The following is a 21,343-nucleotide window of genomic DNA, read 5'->3' on the forward strand; positions in this document are numbered from 1 at the left end:
AAAATACCAATACTCCTCTTCGCGTCGTAAAAAAGACCACAGGACTAATATAATTGCGACAAATTTTGTTTGAGAGCAATTAACAAGAAATCAAGTTAATCGTTGGGGCTAAACTTGCAAAAATAGTCCATTTTTCTAGACAAGTTCCGTGACCGCAAATCTTTTCCTCCACAAAAAGACTTCGAAATACTCTCAGAATAAAAATGGGCTCCCGATCACTGGGTTCCTAGATACTTGAAAAACCGAACTAAGCTATTTCGCACGCATTCGCAAGAGACAAAAGTTTTGGGACCCTCACCGTTATTTTTTAGTGATACTTCAAACTGTTTCTTTTGTTTCTTATCTACAACTCTTTGGCATTAAACAAAAAAAATTGCCCTCGCTTTGAAAAAAAAAATAAAATTGGAAAAATTTTGAGAAAAAAACGCCATTATGTCGCCAAAAAGTTGAGGACCAACGTGTAATCCCTACGGGATTTTTTTCTGATTAGAACCAAAAAAGAAAAGAGCATAAAAATAAGTTGATTATAAATAGCATTGAACATGATACATGATATCTTCTCTTCTTATCAATACAATAAAAATTCAGTACTCGATTAATCAGTCCACTGTATATTCCATTGAAGCAGCAGCAGCCAAACGTAAGAGCAAAAGTTAACCATCATTTCAATTATTAATATTATGATTTATATATTACGAAGGATACCTTTATAGAAACATAGCAGTAGTCGTGTTCGGGGGTAGTTCAATTAAACAACAATGCACCCAAAAATTCCTTCATACAAATTAATAATTCAGAGAGCAATTTGATTGATAAATTCGACCAAAACAAAAGCTCAAGAGAGCTATTTTTCATTTTCATTCACACATTGTTCACGTCGGAAAGAGGGATTCCATAAAGTTTAAGGGTATTTGGGGGAATGAATTAATTTAACCAGGAGATGAAAACAATTGATTTGTTATTAACCAACTTGTTAGTTTACATTATTATTATTATTAACTATCATTGTCGCCGTTGCACATCACATTTTAGCGAGTTATGAATTCCATTTCCACAAAAAAAAACAAAACTGTTCAGATATTTATTGACCTGCACTCCGAAGTAAGTAAGAAACATTAAAGATAAATTGACTTCAAATTCTAAATTTCTATGAAAATACAATATTTTATAAGGAGAGAAAGAGAGAGCAAGAAACCCTTGTTCCAAATTCACTGAGAACTGCTGTTAAGGATAGCGGGGAGGGTGATGGAGGGCATGATGGGGGGGGGGGGGGGGGGGGTGGGCGTGAATTGAGATGATAATTTATAATCTGAGTACAAGAATGGCACACCGCAAAACAACCCTGTTTGCTTCTCACAACCCAAAAAAATTATTTCATCCAACAAATTTAGGGCCCGTTGGCAATTTTATGCACGATGTAGAAAATATTTCCGCGTTTTTTTTTCACATCGAAGGAAAATTTTGAGTTGGTTGCATGCCTACCCTTAGCTCTTTTTAAAATGAGTCAGGTTTTTTTTATAATTCATATATTTATTTTTGGTTCATTAAATTTGGTTCACGTTATGAAATATGCAAACAAAGTTTAAAGACAAAGAAGACAAATAGCTCTAAGGATTAAAGAAAACTGAAAGCTAATTCGATTTGGGCCGTTATTTCAAGTCAAGTTCAATTCAAGCTTCTCAAATGACAATTTATCCACCCTTAAGAGTCACACAAACAAAATACTGAACGGCAAAAGCGAAAATGAAAAGTAATATTGCTTACCTGTTATCTTTTCATCGTGTTTTTTTTAAAAAGCCAATATTTTGAATTAATAATTAACAGAGTCAAAACTCAATTTTTCAAAGGAAGTCGGCACAAAAGAAATTTCACAACTATAATTTTCTGACTTCAAAAATTGGAATTGTTAAAGATTTATTTCAGGTAGATAAACTGAACTGGAGTTTATAACAATTTTTTTTTGAAAAATGGCGCGAATCTAGCATAAATTCACATCAAAAAGTTTGTTTTCTTTCGTAGAATTGTGCTAACCTACTTTTTCCTTCAGTATATTAAACACTCAATTCACAGGGGAACAGATCTAAAGATTGGTTTGCAGAAACCCCAATTGCCACATTGCGAGCTCAAATCGGGCTAATTAGAAGCATGTTGTTTCAAGGCCTCGAATGGGGAAATAATTGATCGTATGAGACACCAATTCCGCAGCAGAGGGTTTCAGATAATAACTCAAATTCATTCACAAAATAGGAGGTAATATTCTATATGCACGCATCACAACAAAAGAATGCTGCCTGTTGCAGACACACACACAACTTTCAAGGAAATTCGGAGAGGAAAAATTGGACTTGTCCGTTTTGTTTATGAAGAACAGTTTCTTGAAAAAAAAAACAGCTAATCGAACGTTACTCTTGATTTTCCCTTTTCTAGAACGGTGTAATTCTCCCATTAACTACACTTTTTTCAACTTGAGTTGAAACTTCCACTTTGAAATTTTCAGCTTAGAAAAAATTCGGCGTAACAAATTGACACTCAGGCCAAGTCAGCCTCATTAAATTGTTCAGTCGAAAATAAAGCAAAGCAATTCTTTCTCAACTTACGGAATTTTAATTCTCTCTAAAAATTTTGACTTGTCACCTTGACCTGAAGTGAAGGAAAATTTTAAAGTACCTTGTACTTCAAAATAACTTTGCGAGTTTACCTTTTGCACCATTATCTGCTTATCAAACGCATCCTTTTGTTGATCTGCAAAATAACATGAGTTGAACAGTTATGAAGGATATACAGATTACGTCAACTACCATGAATTCAAAAGGACCATGACTGCCTTAATTCAGTTCAGTGCAATTCAGAATACAATTTACACTGTTCAGAGTTCACACACACAATGACGTTTCTGCTGATGTTGTTCTGTCACAGAGAAACCGCACATGATATTGTTGTCACTTGTAAGTTCAAATTGATGTTGATAACTTCTGATTCGGATGCTGATGATGTTAATGGTGGTTTCTGAGGCTGTAGTAGTGATGATGGTGCTAATGTGTTCGTTGTCTTCTTTATTTATGAATTCTACTTTTTCGGTTTGCCTTCTTGTGGTTTGTATCCTTTTGGTTCTCCTTTGTTAAGCTCCTGAAACCATCAAATAATAGTTGCTCAGTATTTACATTAATATAACATACTCGACAAACGTCGAGAAAATTTCACGCAAACGACCGGCGAGCGGTTGGCTTCGGTAGTAGCTAGCTGGGTCTAAGGGCGCGGGGGGGAGGGGGTAAGGTTGGAGGATAGACGAGAGGGTCCAAATCACAAGGTGCTTAAATTATGAATGACATTTCGAATACGCAAAAAGTTCAGGACGCAATAGTTAATCTAAAGTTCAAAACCACCGAGCAAAAATTTGGATAAAAACAGAAACCCACACAAGACAATGATGGCTCAAAACTTCGTTCGAGAGCAATTAGAAATTGCTTCCAACTTTGTTCGAGATCAATTAAAAAAGTTAACCGATCGCTATTAAGAGCGTAAAATTTTCTGATAAACTTGTTCTTGAAGCTTTTGTGCTCATCTTAAGAGAAAACACTAGTTTAGGGTCAAAGAAACTTAATGCTAAGACTTCAACGCATAATTCGGAATGTGAACTTACAAAATAAAGAAATTTAATTCTTCGTATCTTGTTTGCCTGATCAATCAGTTTATCTAAATAAAGGTGACTATACAACACAATTTTTTTCACCAAGGCGAACATAACCAACTACCGTCGGATGAATAGCTCTCAAACAACTGGCTCAAAACTTAGGCTTTGCTAGTCTCAAAGTGTACAGTTCATTGAAGCTGATGCACACAAAATTATAGCATACAAGACTTTTTGGCGGTTTAGACACCATCCTCTCTGAACTAAAAAATGTCCTTTCATCAGCTTCAATGAATTGTACACTTAGAGACTAGCAGAGCCTAAGAGGGGTGCCCAGCAAATTGATGCACTCTGGGCTTTACCTTTTTATCCTGCTTTGAGAACAAAAAGCTAAAAGTAAACAAAAAATCAGTCCAGCGAAAATCGTATAGAAAAACCACCGGACTATAATTGCTACAATATTCATTTGAGAGCAATTAAAAAATGACCAATAAACTATACTCAAACAACTTTTAGAGGATTGCTTTGGTAGCCGATAGCTTTAGCTTCGGGGGGGCTGACCTCACTGCGTCAGGCAAAAACTGCAAATGTGCGTTACAGTGAATGGTAGACATCTACATAGCATGAAAAGACAAAACATAGCCGACTAAAGTCGGGCGAATTGCTCTCGAACAACCGAAGAGCGGTTGCTTTCAGGAACAACCAATGAGGTGGAGGAGAAATGAACGCGCGAGAGAGAGGGAGAGCTGGACGGGCCCAAATCGCCAGCTGGAGTGTAGACGTTGGGGGGGGGGGGGGGGGTTAGTTGGGGTAACTGAGGGAGAGGGTCCCACAGCACCTCACTAAGCCCTTCTTAGAACCGCCCTCTACACAGTGATTTTGTGCCTCCAAAATTTCTGATGAATCGCAAGACTACTAAGGCGTAAGGCTCTCTCTAACATATCTGCTCAGCCACCTAATGCCTTCCGGGATTTACTTATTTATCCCGTTTTTGAGGATGAACAGTGAAAAGCATCAGATAAAAAATCTGTAGAACGAAAATCGCCTAAAAGATCGCCTACAAGACTAATATCTTTGGTGAAACCTTCGTTTGAGAGCATTAATTATAAAAAAAACAATCTATCGCATTTCTTGACTTAAGGATTAAGTTTTTTTTTATTGACAGCAGCGGACACACCTGAACAGTGCCTTTTTATTCCTTTCAAATTGCCCTCGAATGAAGTTAGGAGCACTTATTCTAGTCTTGGTTGTTTTTATAAACTTTTCTTTTTCACATGACCATTTTTTTCTTAACAGTTCGGCTTTTCATTTACGAAACAGGTGTGTCCGCTGCTGTCAATTAAATTAAATTAAATCGTCAAAACACGAAATGCGATAGATTGATTGTTTTTGATAATTCATTGCTCTCAAATGAAGGTTGCAACAAATATATTAGTCATGCGATCTTTTAGGCGATTTTCGCTCTACAGGTTTTTTTATCTGATGCTTTACACTGTTCGTCCTCAAAAACGGGATAAACAAAAATGAAATTAAATCGTTTAAGTCAAGAAAAAGGATAATTTCTTTTGCAAGTTGAATGCCTTTTTTATTCCTTTCAAATTGCTCTCGAATGAAGTGAGGAGCACTTATTCTAGTCCTGATTGTTATAAAATTTTCTTTTTCATTTGACCGTTTTTCTCTTTGAACAAAAAGCCGAACTGTTAAAAAAAATGGTCTTATGAAAAAAAAAGTTTAAAAGAACAACCAGGACTAGAATAAAAGCTCCTAACTTCATTCGAGAGCAATTTGAAAGGAATAAAAAAGGCATTCAACTTGCAAAAGAAAATATCCTTTTTCTTGACTTATTTAATAAACGATTTAATTTCATTTTTGTTTATCCCGTTTTTGAGGACGAACAGTAAAAAGCATCAGATAAAAAACCTGTAGAGCGAAAATCGCCAAAAAGATTGCATGAATAATATATTCGTTGCAACCTTCATTTAAGAGCAATTAATTATCAAAAACAATCAATCTACCGCATTTCTTGATTTAAGGATTAAATTTATTTTTATTGACAGCAGCGTACACACCTGTTTTGCAAACAAAAAGCCGAACTGTTGAGAAAAAAACGGTCAAATGAAAAAGAAAAATTAATAAAAACAACCAGGACTAGAATAAGTGCTCCTAACTTCATTCGACAGCAATTTGAAAGGAATAAGAAAGGCATTCAACTTGCAAAAGAAAATATCCTTTTTCTTGACTTAAACGATTTAATTTCATTTTTGTTTATCCCGTTTTTGAGGACGAACAGTAAAAAGCATCAGATAAAAAACCTGTAGAGCGAAAATCGCCAAAAAGATTGCATGAATAATATATTCGTTGCAACCTTCATTTAAGAGCAATTAATTATCAAAAACAATCAATCTACCGCATTTCTTGATTTAAGGATTAAATTTATTTTTATTGACAGCAGCGTACACACCTGTTTTGCAAACAAAAAGCCGAACTGTTGAGAAAAAAACGGTCAAATGAAAAAGAAAAATTAATAAAAACAACCAGGACTAGAATAAGTGATCCTAACTTTATTCGAGAGCAATTTGAAAGGAATAAGAAAGGCATTCAACTTGCAAAAGAAAATATCCTTTTTCTTGACTTAAACGATTAAATTTCATTTTTTTTTATCCCGTTTTTGAGGACGAACAGTGTAAAGCATCAGATAAAAAAACCTGTAGAGCGAAAATCGCCTAAAAGATCGCATGACTAATATATTTGTTGCAACCTTCGTTTGAGAGCAATTAATTATCAAATACAATCAATCTATCGCATTTCTTGTTTTGAGGATTAAATTTATTTTTATTGACAGCAGCGGACACACTTGTTTCGTAAACAAAAAGCCGAACTGTTGAGAAAAAAACGGTCAAATGAAAAAGAAAAATTTATAAAAACAACCAGGACTAGAAAAAGTGCTCCTAACTTCATTCGAGAGCAATTTGAAAGGAATAAGAAAGGCATTCAACTTGCAAAAGAAAATATCCTTTTTCTTGACTTAAACGATTAAATTTCATTTTTGTTTATTCCGTTTTTGAGGACGAACAGTAAAAAGCATCAGATAAAAAATCTGTAGAGCGAAAATCGCCTAAAAGATCGCATGACTAATATATTTGTTGCAACCTTCGTTTGAGAGCAATTAATTATCAAAAACAATCAATCTATCGCATTTCTTGTTTTGAGGATTATATTTAATTTAATTGACAGCAGCGGACACACCTTTTTCGTAAACGAAAAGCCGAACTGTTAAGAAAAAAATGGTCATATGAAAAAGAAAAGTTTATAAAAAACAACCAAGACTAGAATAAGTGCTCCTAACTTCATTCGAGAGTAATTTGAAAGGAATAAAAAGGGCATTCAACTTGCAAAAGAAAAAAATCCGTTTTCATGACTTAAACGATTTAATTTCACTTTTTTCAACTGACACTAATCACCATGAAATTGACGAAAATCACAATTTTGACTAGAAAAGCTCTTCTATTGACCACACATTTGAGACCGCTGCAATAACTTGCAGTTATACTTTCAAAGTTCAAATTTCCTAGGCAATGTAACCCTTGGCAATCAAAACTGCTCCGTCTCTTTTTTCACAAATTCTGAAGGCAAGCAGATGAATAATTTCAATTAAGGAAAAGTTTAACTGCCAATGTGACAATAATAAACCCATTGCACGGTTATGTATTTGATTTTACACGTTTCCTCCTGAAATTATGAGGAATTTTCAGAAACAGGTTAAAATGGCTTGATAAATGGCAGAGCTGAATGAAGCTCAGAAAAAATTAGAGGTCAGAGATTTTCTATAATCGATACTTCATTAATTTTTCCTTTTTTTTGCAGTTACCTTCTTAGCAGATCGCCTCCAAAAAGCAAGTTCTTATTTAAAAATAAAAAATAAGATAGAGGGGCTAGCCAGATAGCCGATATATTATCAATGCCCAAAAAACACTGATGCCAGAAAACGTTAGCGCTGAACACTTATCTACAACATTTTAAAATGAGGCAACTAACAACACAAGCCTTTCTATTTAGCACTAAAATGCTTGCATGTTTCTCACCCTAACTTCAAATCGGATAAGCCGCGTACTTAATACTACAATAATTTGATTTGTGACTAATTCAGTATGGGAGTAATAATCACTTATAATTTGATCAGTGTAATCATCATCTTATGAACAATTGAAACTAATAGAGATATAGATTAAACCTGGAACTACGAGCAGTCACGTCTCCTTGAGTAAAGTCCACCTAGTTAATAATAGAGATAAATAATAACTATTACCAAAGTCACCTCGTCATTTATTAATACAAGTCAACGTAACTTGAAGGTAGACGCTCAGAATACAAGCTACGATAGATTTGTTTACTCAATTTGTTCTTGACAGTTCGAATCTATAGGACAAGTCAAACTGGAGACGTTTCAAATGTGACGTCAGCAATGAGTAAGAAGGTCTATATCGTTCAATGTGATCAGGAATTAAATGATGACCTAAATAATGAGGTTTACCCGTTAAATATGAGTTACTATTGTACATTATCGCCCAACATTTGCAAATTCTCCTAACTTCCTGCCCATTTTTCAAATTTGAAAAAAAATTTAATTGATAAGTTTTTGAAAAGAGGAGCCACCAAAACAAGCTGAATAATCTTATCGGATTAAACACTTATTAACTGTTATTATTATTATTAACTGTTTAATAAATTCAATTCAACTCAATTGGAAATTCAAAAGCAAGGATTGATCGAAACAATATTTTAAAAAACAAAATAGCCAGCAAAAAGCCGCCGTCGACAAACATCGGAAACAGAAAAAAGCTTCCCGGAAAATGGCCGCAGTTGACTCCCATAACACGGATCGGGATTGAAGGAAAAAATGAAAATTGATTTTTGTATGAAATAATATTAAAATGCAAACTATTTTGTTTAATGTCATTTCGTAGTTAGACACAATCCCGTTTCTTAAAGAGGGGATACACGGGTTTGTATCAACGCCAATAAGTATTAGAGATAGTAACTAAGACACTAAGACTTATGAACAAAATTCAAGTAGCGGGCAAAATTGCAATTACGGTTTTATCCCGTTTCTATTCTTGATTTAGTTTAACTTTGTTCAATTTATATTGCTTTGATGCGCAACTGCTGTCTAAAACAACTTTGAGCAGAATGAGCAAAGAATAAAACATGCCGAGAATAATAAAACATGAGCCTACACATATGAAAAAGATTTCACGCGAAATGTTGAACAAGCAGCGACTCACCGCAAAGCGAAACAAACTTTTATTCGATGAAGTAAGCAAAATAGGGCCACTATAATAGCCGACTGAGATAAGGGCAGCTATTAAAACGAGGAGAGACAGAAATTGTCATTGTTAAAAATTGGTGCACTTTCAGTTAGATTCCAAAATTCTACTCAATTCAGCTCCTATACTGAAGGCTATTATATTAAGCTTAATAATAATGCCAACTAGCAACCACTCTAATGAACTTTGATAACCTAGCGCACTGTAACTTAATGACCGGGCTTTATCGGTTTATCTCGTTTCTTTTAATTTTGCTCTTCTGACCGTGGACGTATTGATTAACTGCGTAATTCAATGAGTGACGGAAATTTATCTCCATTCAGTTGAAAAAGCGAGTGCTGTAAGTCAAGAGTCAAACGTGAAAATTGTGGCTTACGTTAAAAGAAAAACGTGATCGAAGTGAAAAATGAATGAAAAATATATAGCAGGACAAGCCTTGAACTACAAATCAGAATGGGTTTGGAAAGCCAATTAAAAACAATCCAACAACTAAAAAATATTGACGTCAAATTTAAATGGCCTCATGTGAACAAACAACCACTAGCAAAAAAGTAAGTTTAGATCAAAAACCATTTTCTCACTCAACTTTAAAATTAGAGGGAAAAAAATTGCACGGAGCAAAGCCACTTGCTGCTTTTTCGCTGCACGTCCTTCCTGTCTTGGGGTCACCAAATCACTACTCCAACTTGACTTCAAAAATCGGCCAACTTGTGAACAGAATTCCGGGAATGACTCGAAGATTAAAATCAGTCAAGAAATTACCTTTTCCTCTAACTGGCAGATATTAAACCGATCAAAAAACAGGTATTCAGTTGAAAAATGAAAAATTAGCCCATAAACCAACAATAAAAACTAGAAAACTCAATTACTTCTTCAGAAAATAAGTATGTACCCCTAACAACAAAAACCTTTTTCAAGGCAATTGATACGATCAACCTGCTGACACATCAAAAAACAATGTTAGGCTCACAAACTTTTAGATTTCTGAAGAGCAATTGAAAACTGCAATAACGAGGCAAAAAATAGCTACGAAATGTCTGAATGTCGTTATTTTCAAAAAATACTTTGAGCAATAAGCGTCCTTTCAAATCTCAGTAAATGTCTCTACAAAACAATGGCCAGGAAATTAGTAAGTAGCTTAAAAGTTTACAAAATAGCTTAAGAACCTCAAAACAACATAGCTGGCAGATTTTCAGAAAATAGCTGCAATGGCTTCTTAGATCTGCAGTCTCAAAAATATAGTAAAACAGACGAAAAAATTCTTTTGCTAAATGATGATATGTTATATTTTGAACATAGCCGGCAGATTGCCGGAAAATAGCCCCGATAGACGCTTGGGGCCTTCCATGAATTGAAACAACTAAAGAGATTAGATAGACAGGTCGACCACCAGTCCTTTAATAGACCACTAGACTTTTTGGGTTAGCTTTGGACTGTCATTTTTATGAGACACATAAGCTCTATAAGGAGAAAGCCCTAATAGGGCTTTCAAAATTAGGATCTCTTCCGTTTGAGCCCCCTCAGCTTAGTGGGCGCATATTATTTTCAACCCTCAGATGCATGTGCAATATTTTTTACATAATGACACTATGTAATGGCACGTGCTCTGTAACTGGGGGCGCATAACGTACTGGGGGCACAAACGAAGAAGATCCCAAAATTAATATTCAAAATCAAAAACTCTAATAATCAAGAATTAGGGCATATATGTTTGGCACTACTTAGATGCACACTATTGACCTTTAACAAGTAAATGTTCATAAAATTTAAAGTTCCATAAGTGAGTTCAGAAGTCATTTTTTTGAGTGAGTTAAGTCATTGAAAAAGTCAATTCCAAGAAGTCAGGGTAAGACGAAACAAAAATCTGTTAGACGAAGTAAAAGAACATAGGACAAGTCCAAAATTACAAATCAAAGAATTGAAAAAAAAAATCAGACGTACTCTATCTGAACAGCAGATCAATTGAACAATGCGAGCCAGAACACAAACAAAATCATCTAAAGAATCAAAACTAAACAAAAATATACTCATTGCTAAAACTCTTGAAGCTTTTAAACCTAAGGCAATAGTTTTCCCTTTAAAAAAACCTATCTCAAAAATATGTTAAACACCAATTTTTGTTCCTGAAACCGGCCCAGTATTATATCTGCATGACATGAAAAAATTTATTGCCCCTTGAAGATAACAAAAAAAGAGAACTCGAAAAAGATCAAAAAATTTAGAAAAAATCAATTGCAGATTATAAAGAAATGTCGCTAAAAATCGTAATATTAATATCTTCAGAATCGTTTCTGTGTCTCTAGAGGCTATCGAGTAACCCAATTCCAAGCTTTAAAAAACTCATTGGCTCATCGATCGATAGGCAATAATTTTTAAAAAAATTTTCAAACTTCAAAAAATAGAAATTTGTTTTTTATTAAAATGTCGAATGCAATTCAATTGCCCCCCTAGCAGCTATTTAATAACATACTATCAAACCCTGGATGAGGTTACCTGGCTACTAAGGCAAGAAAAAAAAATAACATTATTTTCACCCCTCAGATGCATGTGCAATATTTTTTACATAATGACAAACTATGTAATGGCACGTGCTCTGTAACTGGGGGCGCATAACGTACTGGGGGCACAAACGAAGAAGATCCCTAAATTAATATTCAAAATCAAAAACTCTAATAATCAAGAATTAGGGCATATATGTTTGGCACTACTTAGATGCACACTATTGACCTTTAACAAGTAAATGTTCATAAAATTTAAAGTTCCATAAGTGAGTTCAGAAGTCATTTTTTTGAGTGAGTTAAGTCATTGAAAAGGTGAATTCCAAGAAGTCAGGGTAAGACGAAACAAAAATCCGTTAGACGAAGTAAAAGAACATAGCAGAACAAGTCCAAAATTACAAATCAAAGAATTGAAAGAAAAATTCAGACGTACTCTATCTGAACAGCAGATCAATTGAACAATGCAATCCAGAACACAAACAAAATCATCTAAAGAATCACAACTAAACAAAAATATACGCATTGCTAAAACTCTTGAAGCTTTTAAACCTAAGGCAATAGTCTTCCCTTTAAAAAAAACCTATCTCAAAAATATGTTAAAAACCAATTTTTGTTCCTGAAACCGGCCCAGTATTATATCTGCAAGACCTGAAAAAATTTACTGGCCCTTGAAGATAAAAAAGAGAACTCGAAAGAGAACAAAAAATTTAGAAAAAAATCAATTGCATATTATAAAGAAATGTCGTTAAAAATCGTAATATTAGTATCTTAAGAATCGTTTCTGTGTCTCTAGAGGCTATCGAGTAACCCAATTCCAAGCTTTAAAAAACTCATTGGCTCATCGATCGATAGGCAATAATTTTTTTTTAAATTTCAAAATTCAAAGAGAAATTTGTTTTTCATTAAAATGTCGAATGCAATTCAATTGCCCCCTAGCAGCTATTTAATAACATACTATCAAACTATGGATGAGGTTACCTGGCTACTGAGGCAAGAAAAAAATAAATAAACATGTTTTGAAAAAATGTGAAATTGCAAATTTAATCAAAAAACTTCTAAGTCGAAAGATTAAATTGTTGAAAACAAATCCATTGAAACTAAAAACCATGCAGTCACTTTTATCAGAAAGTGGAATATGTTTTCCCGCACTTGAGAATGGACGAATATCAAAAACTGACAAAAACTTTAGGAAGCCTTAAAAAATTGCAGATTTTATCAAAAAATGCTAAAATTCGACATTAAAATTTTCAGAAAAACATTCCATTGTTAATAGAAATTATGCAGTGCCCTATTAACAAACTTCGAAGGAGATTGCCTGGTCCCTGAAGCTGGAAAAACTGAAAAAATAAACAATTTTCAAAAACCTGAAAAAAATGCGAATTTTGTCAAAAAAAATTGCAAAAAATTTGTGATAATTAAAAGTTGAAACGTATTCCATGGCAACTCTAAATTTTTCAATAACTTATTATCCAACCCCTTATGAGGTTTTATGGCCCCTGGGACTCGAACAACTTGAATAATGACAATGTCAAAAACATGAAAAAATTGTATTGTCAAAAAATGCTAACAGTCATGATGGCAAAAAACCATTCCATTTCCACTAGAAATTGCGCAGTAATCTATCATCAAACCTTGAGGAGGTTTCTTGACACCTAGGGCAAAAAAAAAACTAAATGACAACTAAATTTTTGAAAACTAAATTTCAAAAAAGCCTGCAAAAAATTGCAAAAATTAGTATCATTTTGCGTTTTTATGTTTGTAGTACCAAAACATATAGCTCATAAAATGGTTATAACGAGTAATTTTGACTCACAAAAGACCTTCATCAACTCTTAAAACTTCAACCTCAGACTAATGAAATGAAAAATTTAAAAAAAATCACAAAAAACATCAAAAAATCTTACATTTTGAGCCCAAAAACTCCTAAAAATGACCATTTAACCTTATATTGAGGCCATCTCAGCACTATAAGCACTTGAAGGACTACTCAACCTTACATTGGGCCTCTAATGAAACTTAATGCCCGCTGGGCTTTACCTGTTTATCCCGTTTTGAAAGATCAAAGTCATTGAAAAATGTGTGAACATATCTTAAAAAAACAGCGCACCAATACAATTCAAATTCTTTGAAATCTAAAAAATATTAGGAGCGCTATTATAGCAACCTGGAACTGAGGACGCGGCTATTATCTACGAATCTGTATAACTTATTCCTGCTTCTTTGCTTTAGGTTCCCTCAAATAAACTTAAATTAGAGTGACATTCATTTGAACTCACCTCTTTGAATTAAAGTTACTTCAGAGAGAGGAAGCCATTTTTGAGAGTGAGGTAAGTCACGTGTGACCATTAGCTTCATCACGTGAATGAACAAAAAACTCGCTCCACTAGGAGTGAAAAATGACGTAATTCAGTTGAATTTGTATGAACGAATGAACAAAAGGCAGATTTGAAGTGGTTGTGACGACATATGTTCGTAACAAAAATTATGACGAAATAAAGAAACATAGCCGGAAGATTTCCGGAAGCGACTCGAAGCGTCAAAACTTCACTAACAAAACCGTAATTTCAGCGGAAGCCACTACCTTTTGTATTAAACCATTAACTCACTCTCTCCAGGTCTGCTCTAAAAATTGGTGAAACTTAAACCACTGTCACCAAGAGAAACAAAACGCAGCAAAATTTTACATCATTGAAAACGTTTGGTAACGTTAAAAAAGCCGAAATAATTAAAGAGGTCAAAAAAGTGATAGACTGAAAAAGCTGACTAGGTTATCAATTGCCCTCAAATAATTCATGATTCTAATCTGAAAAAGATCGCGAAAGCAAGTGGCAGATAATAATCTTAGAAACTAAGTTAAATCTTTTCAAAACAGAAAGCTCAAATTTAGGAATCAGAAAACACCTATAATTACACTTCTAACCACTCCACTTAGGAATAAAAACAACACACACTTGTTCCTTGTTGTACATATGCTAGACAACATGATTGCATACTAACTCAAAAATTAAATTGATCATAGAAAAGACATAAGCAGCAGAAGAATATTCAAAGGCAAAAAATCATTTGAATTAATACCAAGGCCGGAAGAAAATTGCAGTAAATAGTCATAAGTGGAAATTGTGGAAAAGGCTTGCTATCAAACTCTCAGTACTGCCTTATGTTGAATGAAATCAAATGCAAACCAAAGAAATGACAAAAATCTAAGAAAAAGCTCAAATCATTCATTTTTAACAATTGAAAAATCAATATACCGAAAATAAACGTAGGTGCCAGGACAAAGATAGAATGTTACTAACTAGAATGTGAAGAATATGGGCACAATGTAAGGTACACCCAAACAAAAACACATTCTTGATTTTTGAAAGTTAAAAATCAATAAAAACGAATACATTTCATTGTTCAGCATTCAAGATATATAAAAGATAACTAATCATTCGATACAAAGATCTATTCTCCTGAAGAGAACAGAAAAATAGGAAAAAGGAGAATTCACAAATACAAAAAATTGAAACATTTTGCAAAAAATGGTCAAAAAACTTTTAAGACTGCATTTATGAAAAAGTTTTAACTTTTTTTCACAAACCTAACGTCAAAAATGATTGAATTTTTATTGAAACGAAACTAAAGTCCCTCGTGTTGCACAAAAAGACTATTTCTAGCAATTACAACCAAAATACAAACAAAAAACTGACGAAAATCGGAAAAAAAAACTACCAAAATCGGATTAGCACATGTAAAATTTATAAAACAAAATTACATCGAGGTAGAAAGAGGCGTTGAGTATATGAATTATCAAAGAGAAGTTGCCATATTAACTGATTTTTGACAAAAAGACGGTTAAAATATCCAAAAATGAAGAAATTAATAGAAAACATACCCGGCAGATTGCCGGAAAATAGCCGCCGTTGATTCCAATAAGCACGATTGGGATTGAAAGAATAGAAGATATTGAAAAAAAAGATTTTTGTACAAAAACATTTTTTAAGTCCCGATTTATTTTGATGGCATTTCGTAGTTGAAGATAACGTACTTCTGTTTCTTAGAGAGAGGCTACAGGGGCTACTATCAATACCAATAAGCATTAGAGATGGTAACTAAGACTTATAGTAACGACGTTCAAATAGCGGGCATCTAAAATTGGGCTTTATGGGTTTATCCCGTTTCTACTTCTGACTTCAATTTTTTATACTGACTCTGTTCAATTTGAATTGCTTTGCTTAGCAACTGATGTTCAAAATCACTTTTAGCAGAATGAGAGAAGAGAGAAACTAGTCTAGAGAAGTCAAAAAGATATCACGCAAAATGTTGAAAAAGCGGCAAAATGAGGTAAAGCGAAAAATTTTTTTATTCGACGAAGTAAAAAAAAAATAGGAGCGCTATAATAGCCGGCTGAGAAGATGAGGCGGCTATTAAAAAAGCCAAGAAATAACTAAAAAATCAAGAAATTTGTGCCAATTTTCAACTTGAAACGCATTTTCAGGCTCTGCAAAACGCTGTGGAATCAATTTCCGAGGTTGACATTTCAATATAGTATCGAATAAACTTTATTTCTATAAGAAACCAAACTAAAAGCAAAAAAATTGGTCCACTTAGTCCAAAAAACGGCTAAAAACGGTTATCTATATGTGCCACTCTTTTCAAAGTCAAAAAGTCATTCACTAAACGAAGCGCATGATCAAAATACTTCTCTCGCTTAGCGAAAATCTGTTCACCGAGACAGCTTTGCTCACTTTCGCTTTTAGGTAAAAATGCCGCGTGAACAAATCTACTTCCTGTAAAAAAAAGACCGAGAGAAAACCAATACTCCTCTTCGAGTCGTAAAAACCAAGAGAATGCCAATAATAGCCCCACCTATCGCTGTGCGTCTATTAATAAGACTGCTTAGAATTTTTGCTATAGCCTATTCACAAAATTCCAATGCATATAATGGTAGCTTCTCGAAATTAAGCTCTTCATTTTATTTTTGAACGTGGACTTCTGAATTAACCAGTCATTTATTCTTAAAAAGTGGTACAAGTAACAGAGTACTTACCATTAACATCAATCAGCCAGTCTACGAGTGATTTCGATTTTAATGCTCCCCGCTGTTTTGATGCATTAAAATTTACATTATTTTTCGGTAGTATTACAATTAAGTCAACTAGTACGAAGATGGCTAATCAAATCGCACTGTTAAATTAGTGTTAAATTAATTCTGCTCTAAGTATAAACAAAACTGTAAAACACTACACAGCATGGACGTCTGTTAGTTATTGCTTCGATACCACTATTCGATTGTGTTAATTATTGTATTATTAGTATAAGAGATGGGCTTACGTCAGCTAGTTCAATGGCGACCTGTTGCTCCAGTCGTCTGATGTCTTCCATGGTGAGGCCATACCACTGATCCATCCAACAGAACAGCTGTTTGTGAAGTCTGTTGAACAACCTGTGCTCCTCATTCATAAAGTACTTCTCAACCTACACACACATACACAGTTACAAACACACGACACCTATAATAGCAAGAATGGAAACATAGCCGTCAAACTGCCGGATAATAGCCACCGTTGACCTCACTGCCCGAAGTCCGGATTAAAACCATTAGAAAAAATGAAGAAAATTAAAGACAGCCTATTTTTTCTAAGTGTCAAAGTGTTCTAATTTGGTCCATAGTTTCATTAGGTTCGCTGCAAATGGTTAGATCCTCCTCTAAATTGGAGGACAATGAGCGTACTACTAAAATCAATTAGCATAACAATCTAAGGAACTTTGATAATTTAATGCACTGTCTTCAAACATTAGGTCTTAGTGCCCGGGCTTTATTTGTTTATCCCATTTCCAAGTATATGCTCGAAAATAGTTCTGGGAAGCCTAAGGCAATTAGAGCTCAAAGGCGCTTGCGCCCTAGGCTGAGCTCGAATTGCCGAAGGCTTGCCAGAACTATACTCAAACTTATTTAGACCCCAATTTCGCTGTTAAAAACTCAAAGAGAGAATTCAATTAAAAATTATAGTAATATTGCAATTCTCGTGCAGCGAATCAATCCAATAATTGAATAATAGTTCAACCCAAATAATATTTTTTTCTGAATTCCTTTATATTATTGTAGGAGCGAATGGATCGCAGAGGTCGTCAGCCGGCTGTGTTGTGTCACTCTCATTGTCACTCTTTATGGTTTTCAGAAAAATGAGCAATTTATAAAAAATATCTGACTCAAAATTTAAAATTATATTGACTCAATTATAGACCTTAAAAAAGTCCTCTTTGCCGAAGTTGTTAATTTTGTGACTGTTTCCTGTTTTCAATTATCAACTTTAATTATCTTTGAAGTGTATGCTTTGTCTCATGAGAAAAATTGGTCTTCCAATAAAATTTTCCAAGAAACATGCCTTAAGGCTTCCAAGAATTTTTCCAAGAAGTTTGCTCAGTTGATTGCTCATTTTGTACCATTTTGTTAGGTTGAACTCTTCAAGACAAAAGTGAAAAGTGAGCGAAAAACTGATTAAGTTCAAAGTCTAGTGTGATCTGAAACGTGAAATCTTGAAAAAATTGGGACGCTTTATTGTTGATTTTCTTTAACAGCGAAATTGAGGTCAAATGATTTCATTTTTACACCATAAACGTATTCGCGTAAATTTGCTCAATGAATTGTAAATTCAATTCAGTTGAAACAGCGAGTGAGGTAAATCAGATATAAGACGTGAAAATGGGAACTTGCAGAAAAAGAATTAAAAACAGCAGGACAAGTCTTGAATTACAATCAAAACAAAGCTGACAAAACTATTGACAAGGACATGACCAGCAATATTATACTATAGCAGTCCACATGGCACCATGTTATGCGCACAAAGAAACTAAAAACCAAAAAACTAACATATTTTTTGAAAACAAGTTATGACAGAGCAGTTAAAACCTTTAGATCAATAAAACTATTACACTACTTCTATTTCAACTCATTAACCTGCCAAGACCAGCCATTCATGAGACTAAAAACTACAAAAGCGTTTTTTTAAATCACTGCTAATCTATTTTTAAAAAAATGTACGAGTCAAATACACCATTAACTCCCCTTTGGTGAGTTCAAAAGAACACCTTTGCATTATAAAAACACTTGCATAACGTTGAAAAAAATTTCTTTCAAAAACCAAAAGCTTGTTCAGACGCCATTTTCTGACTTCACTTTAAAAGCAGCTCAAATAGTCACACTTCAAACCCACTGCCTTTACTATTCCAGCGTGACAAAAACTAGCACTCCAATTTGACTTTACATTGACATCAAGAAATCAAAAAAGTGTGAAGTGATCTTTAAAAAAGACCGCCCACCAAAACATTTCCTCTGGATTATATTTTATAGCATCCAAACATTGCAAGCCAAAATTGCTTTTAATATATTAAAGAAAACTTTCGAACTTAAATGGTTCATTTTTGGTTAACAGCGTGTTGAAAAAAATATATACTGTGATTTAATTCACTTTATGAAACAATACCAACAACCATGAAAAATACACGAGATAGACGAACACCTAATAAACGGAAGCAAGGTATTCTTTTTCGGTACTTAAAACAGCCCCAATAATAAATTGGGCTAATTACTCATTAGCAAAAAACTTTCGGGATTTCAATATGTTTAGCTTTATCAAACAAAAAAATTTTTGCAAGTACGAACTGATGAGTGAACCGAGTAGAACGATAAAAAAATAAAAGCGGAAAACAAAATAATCGTGAAATATATTTGAATACAAGTAGTGCCAAATTAGTTAAGACGGTTCTACTTCTAATCAAACCAGGGAATTTCTTGCGAATTAACCTCAGCGCGGATTTATTGAGACCCCTCGTTAATGAAACTAAATAACAAAAGAACGAAAAAGCTAACAAAAAAGGCAAGATCTAAAAAATCGCGTGAGACAAACAGCGTTTCAGTCTTGAAAACCAGTAATAACCTTTTCTGGAGTTTAAAAAGCTGCGACTATGCTTGATGAGAGCACACGCATCACCTTTCAAAAGTACTCGTAGAAAAAATAAAAGAGAAAACAGCGAAAACAGAAGTCAGAATGCCGCACGTGAATAAAAATTTGCTTCAAATCAGTTTCAAACAATGTCACGCCTTATAACTACTCGCTTTTCGCTCCTCTTGCTACTTCAGCGTGATTAAAATCACTACTCATATTTGACTTCTCATTGAAAAGAACAGTTAAAAAAGTTTGACCAGATCTTAAAAAAGACCGCACATCAGTACAATTCAAATTCTTTGAATTGTAAAAAAGAGCAACTGAATAATGGCCGGCCGTTGAGAGGCTGACGGCGGCTATTAATGAACTGAATATCAGCATTTTCCAGCACCATCAGACTTTGACAGTAAACAAAACATAGGACCCAAGATTTGCAAAAATAAATGAAAACAATCTGAAACAAATTCAAATCTTCGTTCGAAAGCTAGTGCCGCCAAATCATCAGAACCAATAAGCAAACATACCCGACTAACGTCGGGTGAATTGCTCTCAAACAACTGGAGCGTGCGGTTCGGTGGGAGCGCGGGGTAAAACTGATAAAACTGCAAATTGCTGAAAAATTTGTTGAGCGCAATTAACAGATAATTCTCGATACTATGAGTGTTCATAATGCGTTGACCAACTTTGAGGAAATGAAAAACCAAGTTAAAAAATGAAAAAAAAAACGATATACAACTCTTCGTATGCGAGTTTCGCGTCGTAATTTATATAAGAGTGTCGCTCCGTATTTGGTGTTATTTTGTTGTCTTAGCGCTAGGTCAAGGTCTCATCTGTTTGTAAGGCGGAACAAGTAGATCAAGTGAATCATTTGAGCTAATGGTTGGCATGAACGTTTCGAGAATTACAGATTTCAGTCATATTTTGAGAGTGTTAGTTTTAAGAAAAATAGTTGAAAATTCAGTTTTGCCCTAATTGTATTTTGATTTTGTTGCATTATCACCGAGTTTCATCAGTAAAAAAAATTACCTATCAAAAACCGAAAATTGGCTCAAAAACCAATTTCTCGCTCCCTTTTAAAAGTAGTTGGAACAAATCATCTTAAGCGTGACCAAAATCACAACTCTAATTTTATTGACATCGAGAAGGTGCGATAAGGTCATAAAAAGAAGACATCTCAACAATACAATCAAAAAACTTCGGATTGTGAAGACAGCCCAGAACGACCTGAAGAGTTATTTCCGCCTAGAAAAACGTTTCAATGAATGGATGAATATCTACGAAAAGCATGCAAAAAACATCCATTAAAATCAAATCATTAAAAAAATTAGCGCTAAAACTAAAAACCCAGAAAAATCCAATTTATTCTTTATATAACAGAAGTGCACTTCACAACAAAAACTTTTCTATGCAATTGAATCATTGAGATGGTCACACGACAAAAGTCAAGCCATGATAGGCTGAAAAACCTCTATATTTTAAAGAAATGTTCTATACCAACAAAACTAACTAATATATACCTTAAAATTCTTTTCAACAAAAGGTGTTGTTCAATTCACACTATAAGGAATAAAACAAAACTAGGCACAAAATTGCATAAAAACCAAATAACGCTCAAGCAGCAAAGACTCCAAATAAGTATAACACTCATATTAATTGCCCATAGACTTCGAAACACTATCCAACAAAAACTACAACTATTACTACAGAAAATTCAAACCCGATAACCGCAAAAAATAATTTAAAGTAAAAAAAATGCTTGGAAACTCCGCACGTGAAGAAAATATACTCGACTAGAATACTTTTTACACCTAAATTTCTCGCCCTCTCGAAACAGTAGTATGAACAAAAAACCACTCGAATCCTCAATTTTTAATCACTCAAATCCCTCACAAGTTTTAATTTCTGCTTCAAAATTCACTCCAACAAAATTGTTTAAGACTCGAAGTAAAAAAATTCGCTTAG

General features: G+C 34.0%; 1 protein-coding gene across 1 annotated transcript; it reads right to left on the reverse strand.

The window, feature by feature from the left end:
• Positions 1–505: 505 nt before the first annotated feature.
• On the reverse strand, positions 506–16,929 carry LOC142350265 (phosphatidylinositol transfer protein beta isoform-like). The gene is made up of 2 exons (XM_075402042.1): positions 16,767–16,929; positions 506–3,126 (listed from the first exon to the last, which is right to left on the reverse strand). Exons 1-2 carry the CDS (start codon positions 16,893–16,895, stop codon positions 3,067–3,069), a joined length of 189 nt encoding a protein of 62 aa, XP_075258157.1. The 5' UTR covers positions 16,896–16,929; the 3' UTR covers positions 506–3,066.
• Positions 16,930–21,343: the final 4,414 nt, after the last annotated feature.

This window comes from Convolutriloba macropyga, chromosome 12, assembly GCF_964194025.1.
Source record: "Convolutriloba macropyga chromosome 12, txConMacr16.3, whole genome shotgun sequence".
Lineage (NCBI taxonomy): Eukaryota > Metazoa > Xenacoelomorpha > Acoela > Convolutidae > Convolutriloba > Convolutriloba macropyga.

Coding starts and splice junctions, on each gene's coding strand:
- LOC142350265 (XM_075402042.1), bottom strand. CDS start 16,895: ATGAATGAGGAGCACAGGTTGTTCAACAGACTTCACAAACAGCTGTTC. Junction 3,127..16,766: donor TCGCCATTGAACTAGCTGAC/GTAAGCCCATCT, acceptor TGATGGTTTCAG/GAGCTTAACAAAGGAGAACC.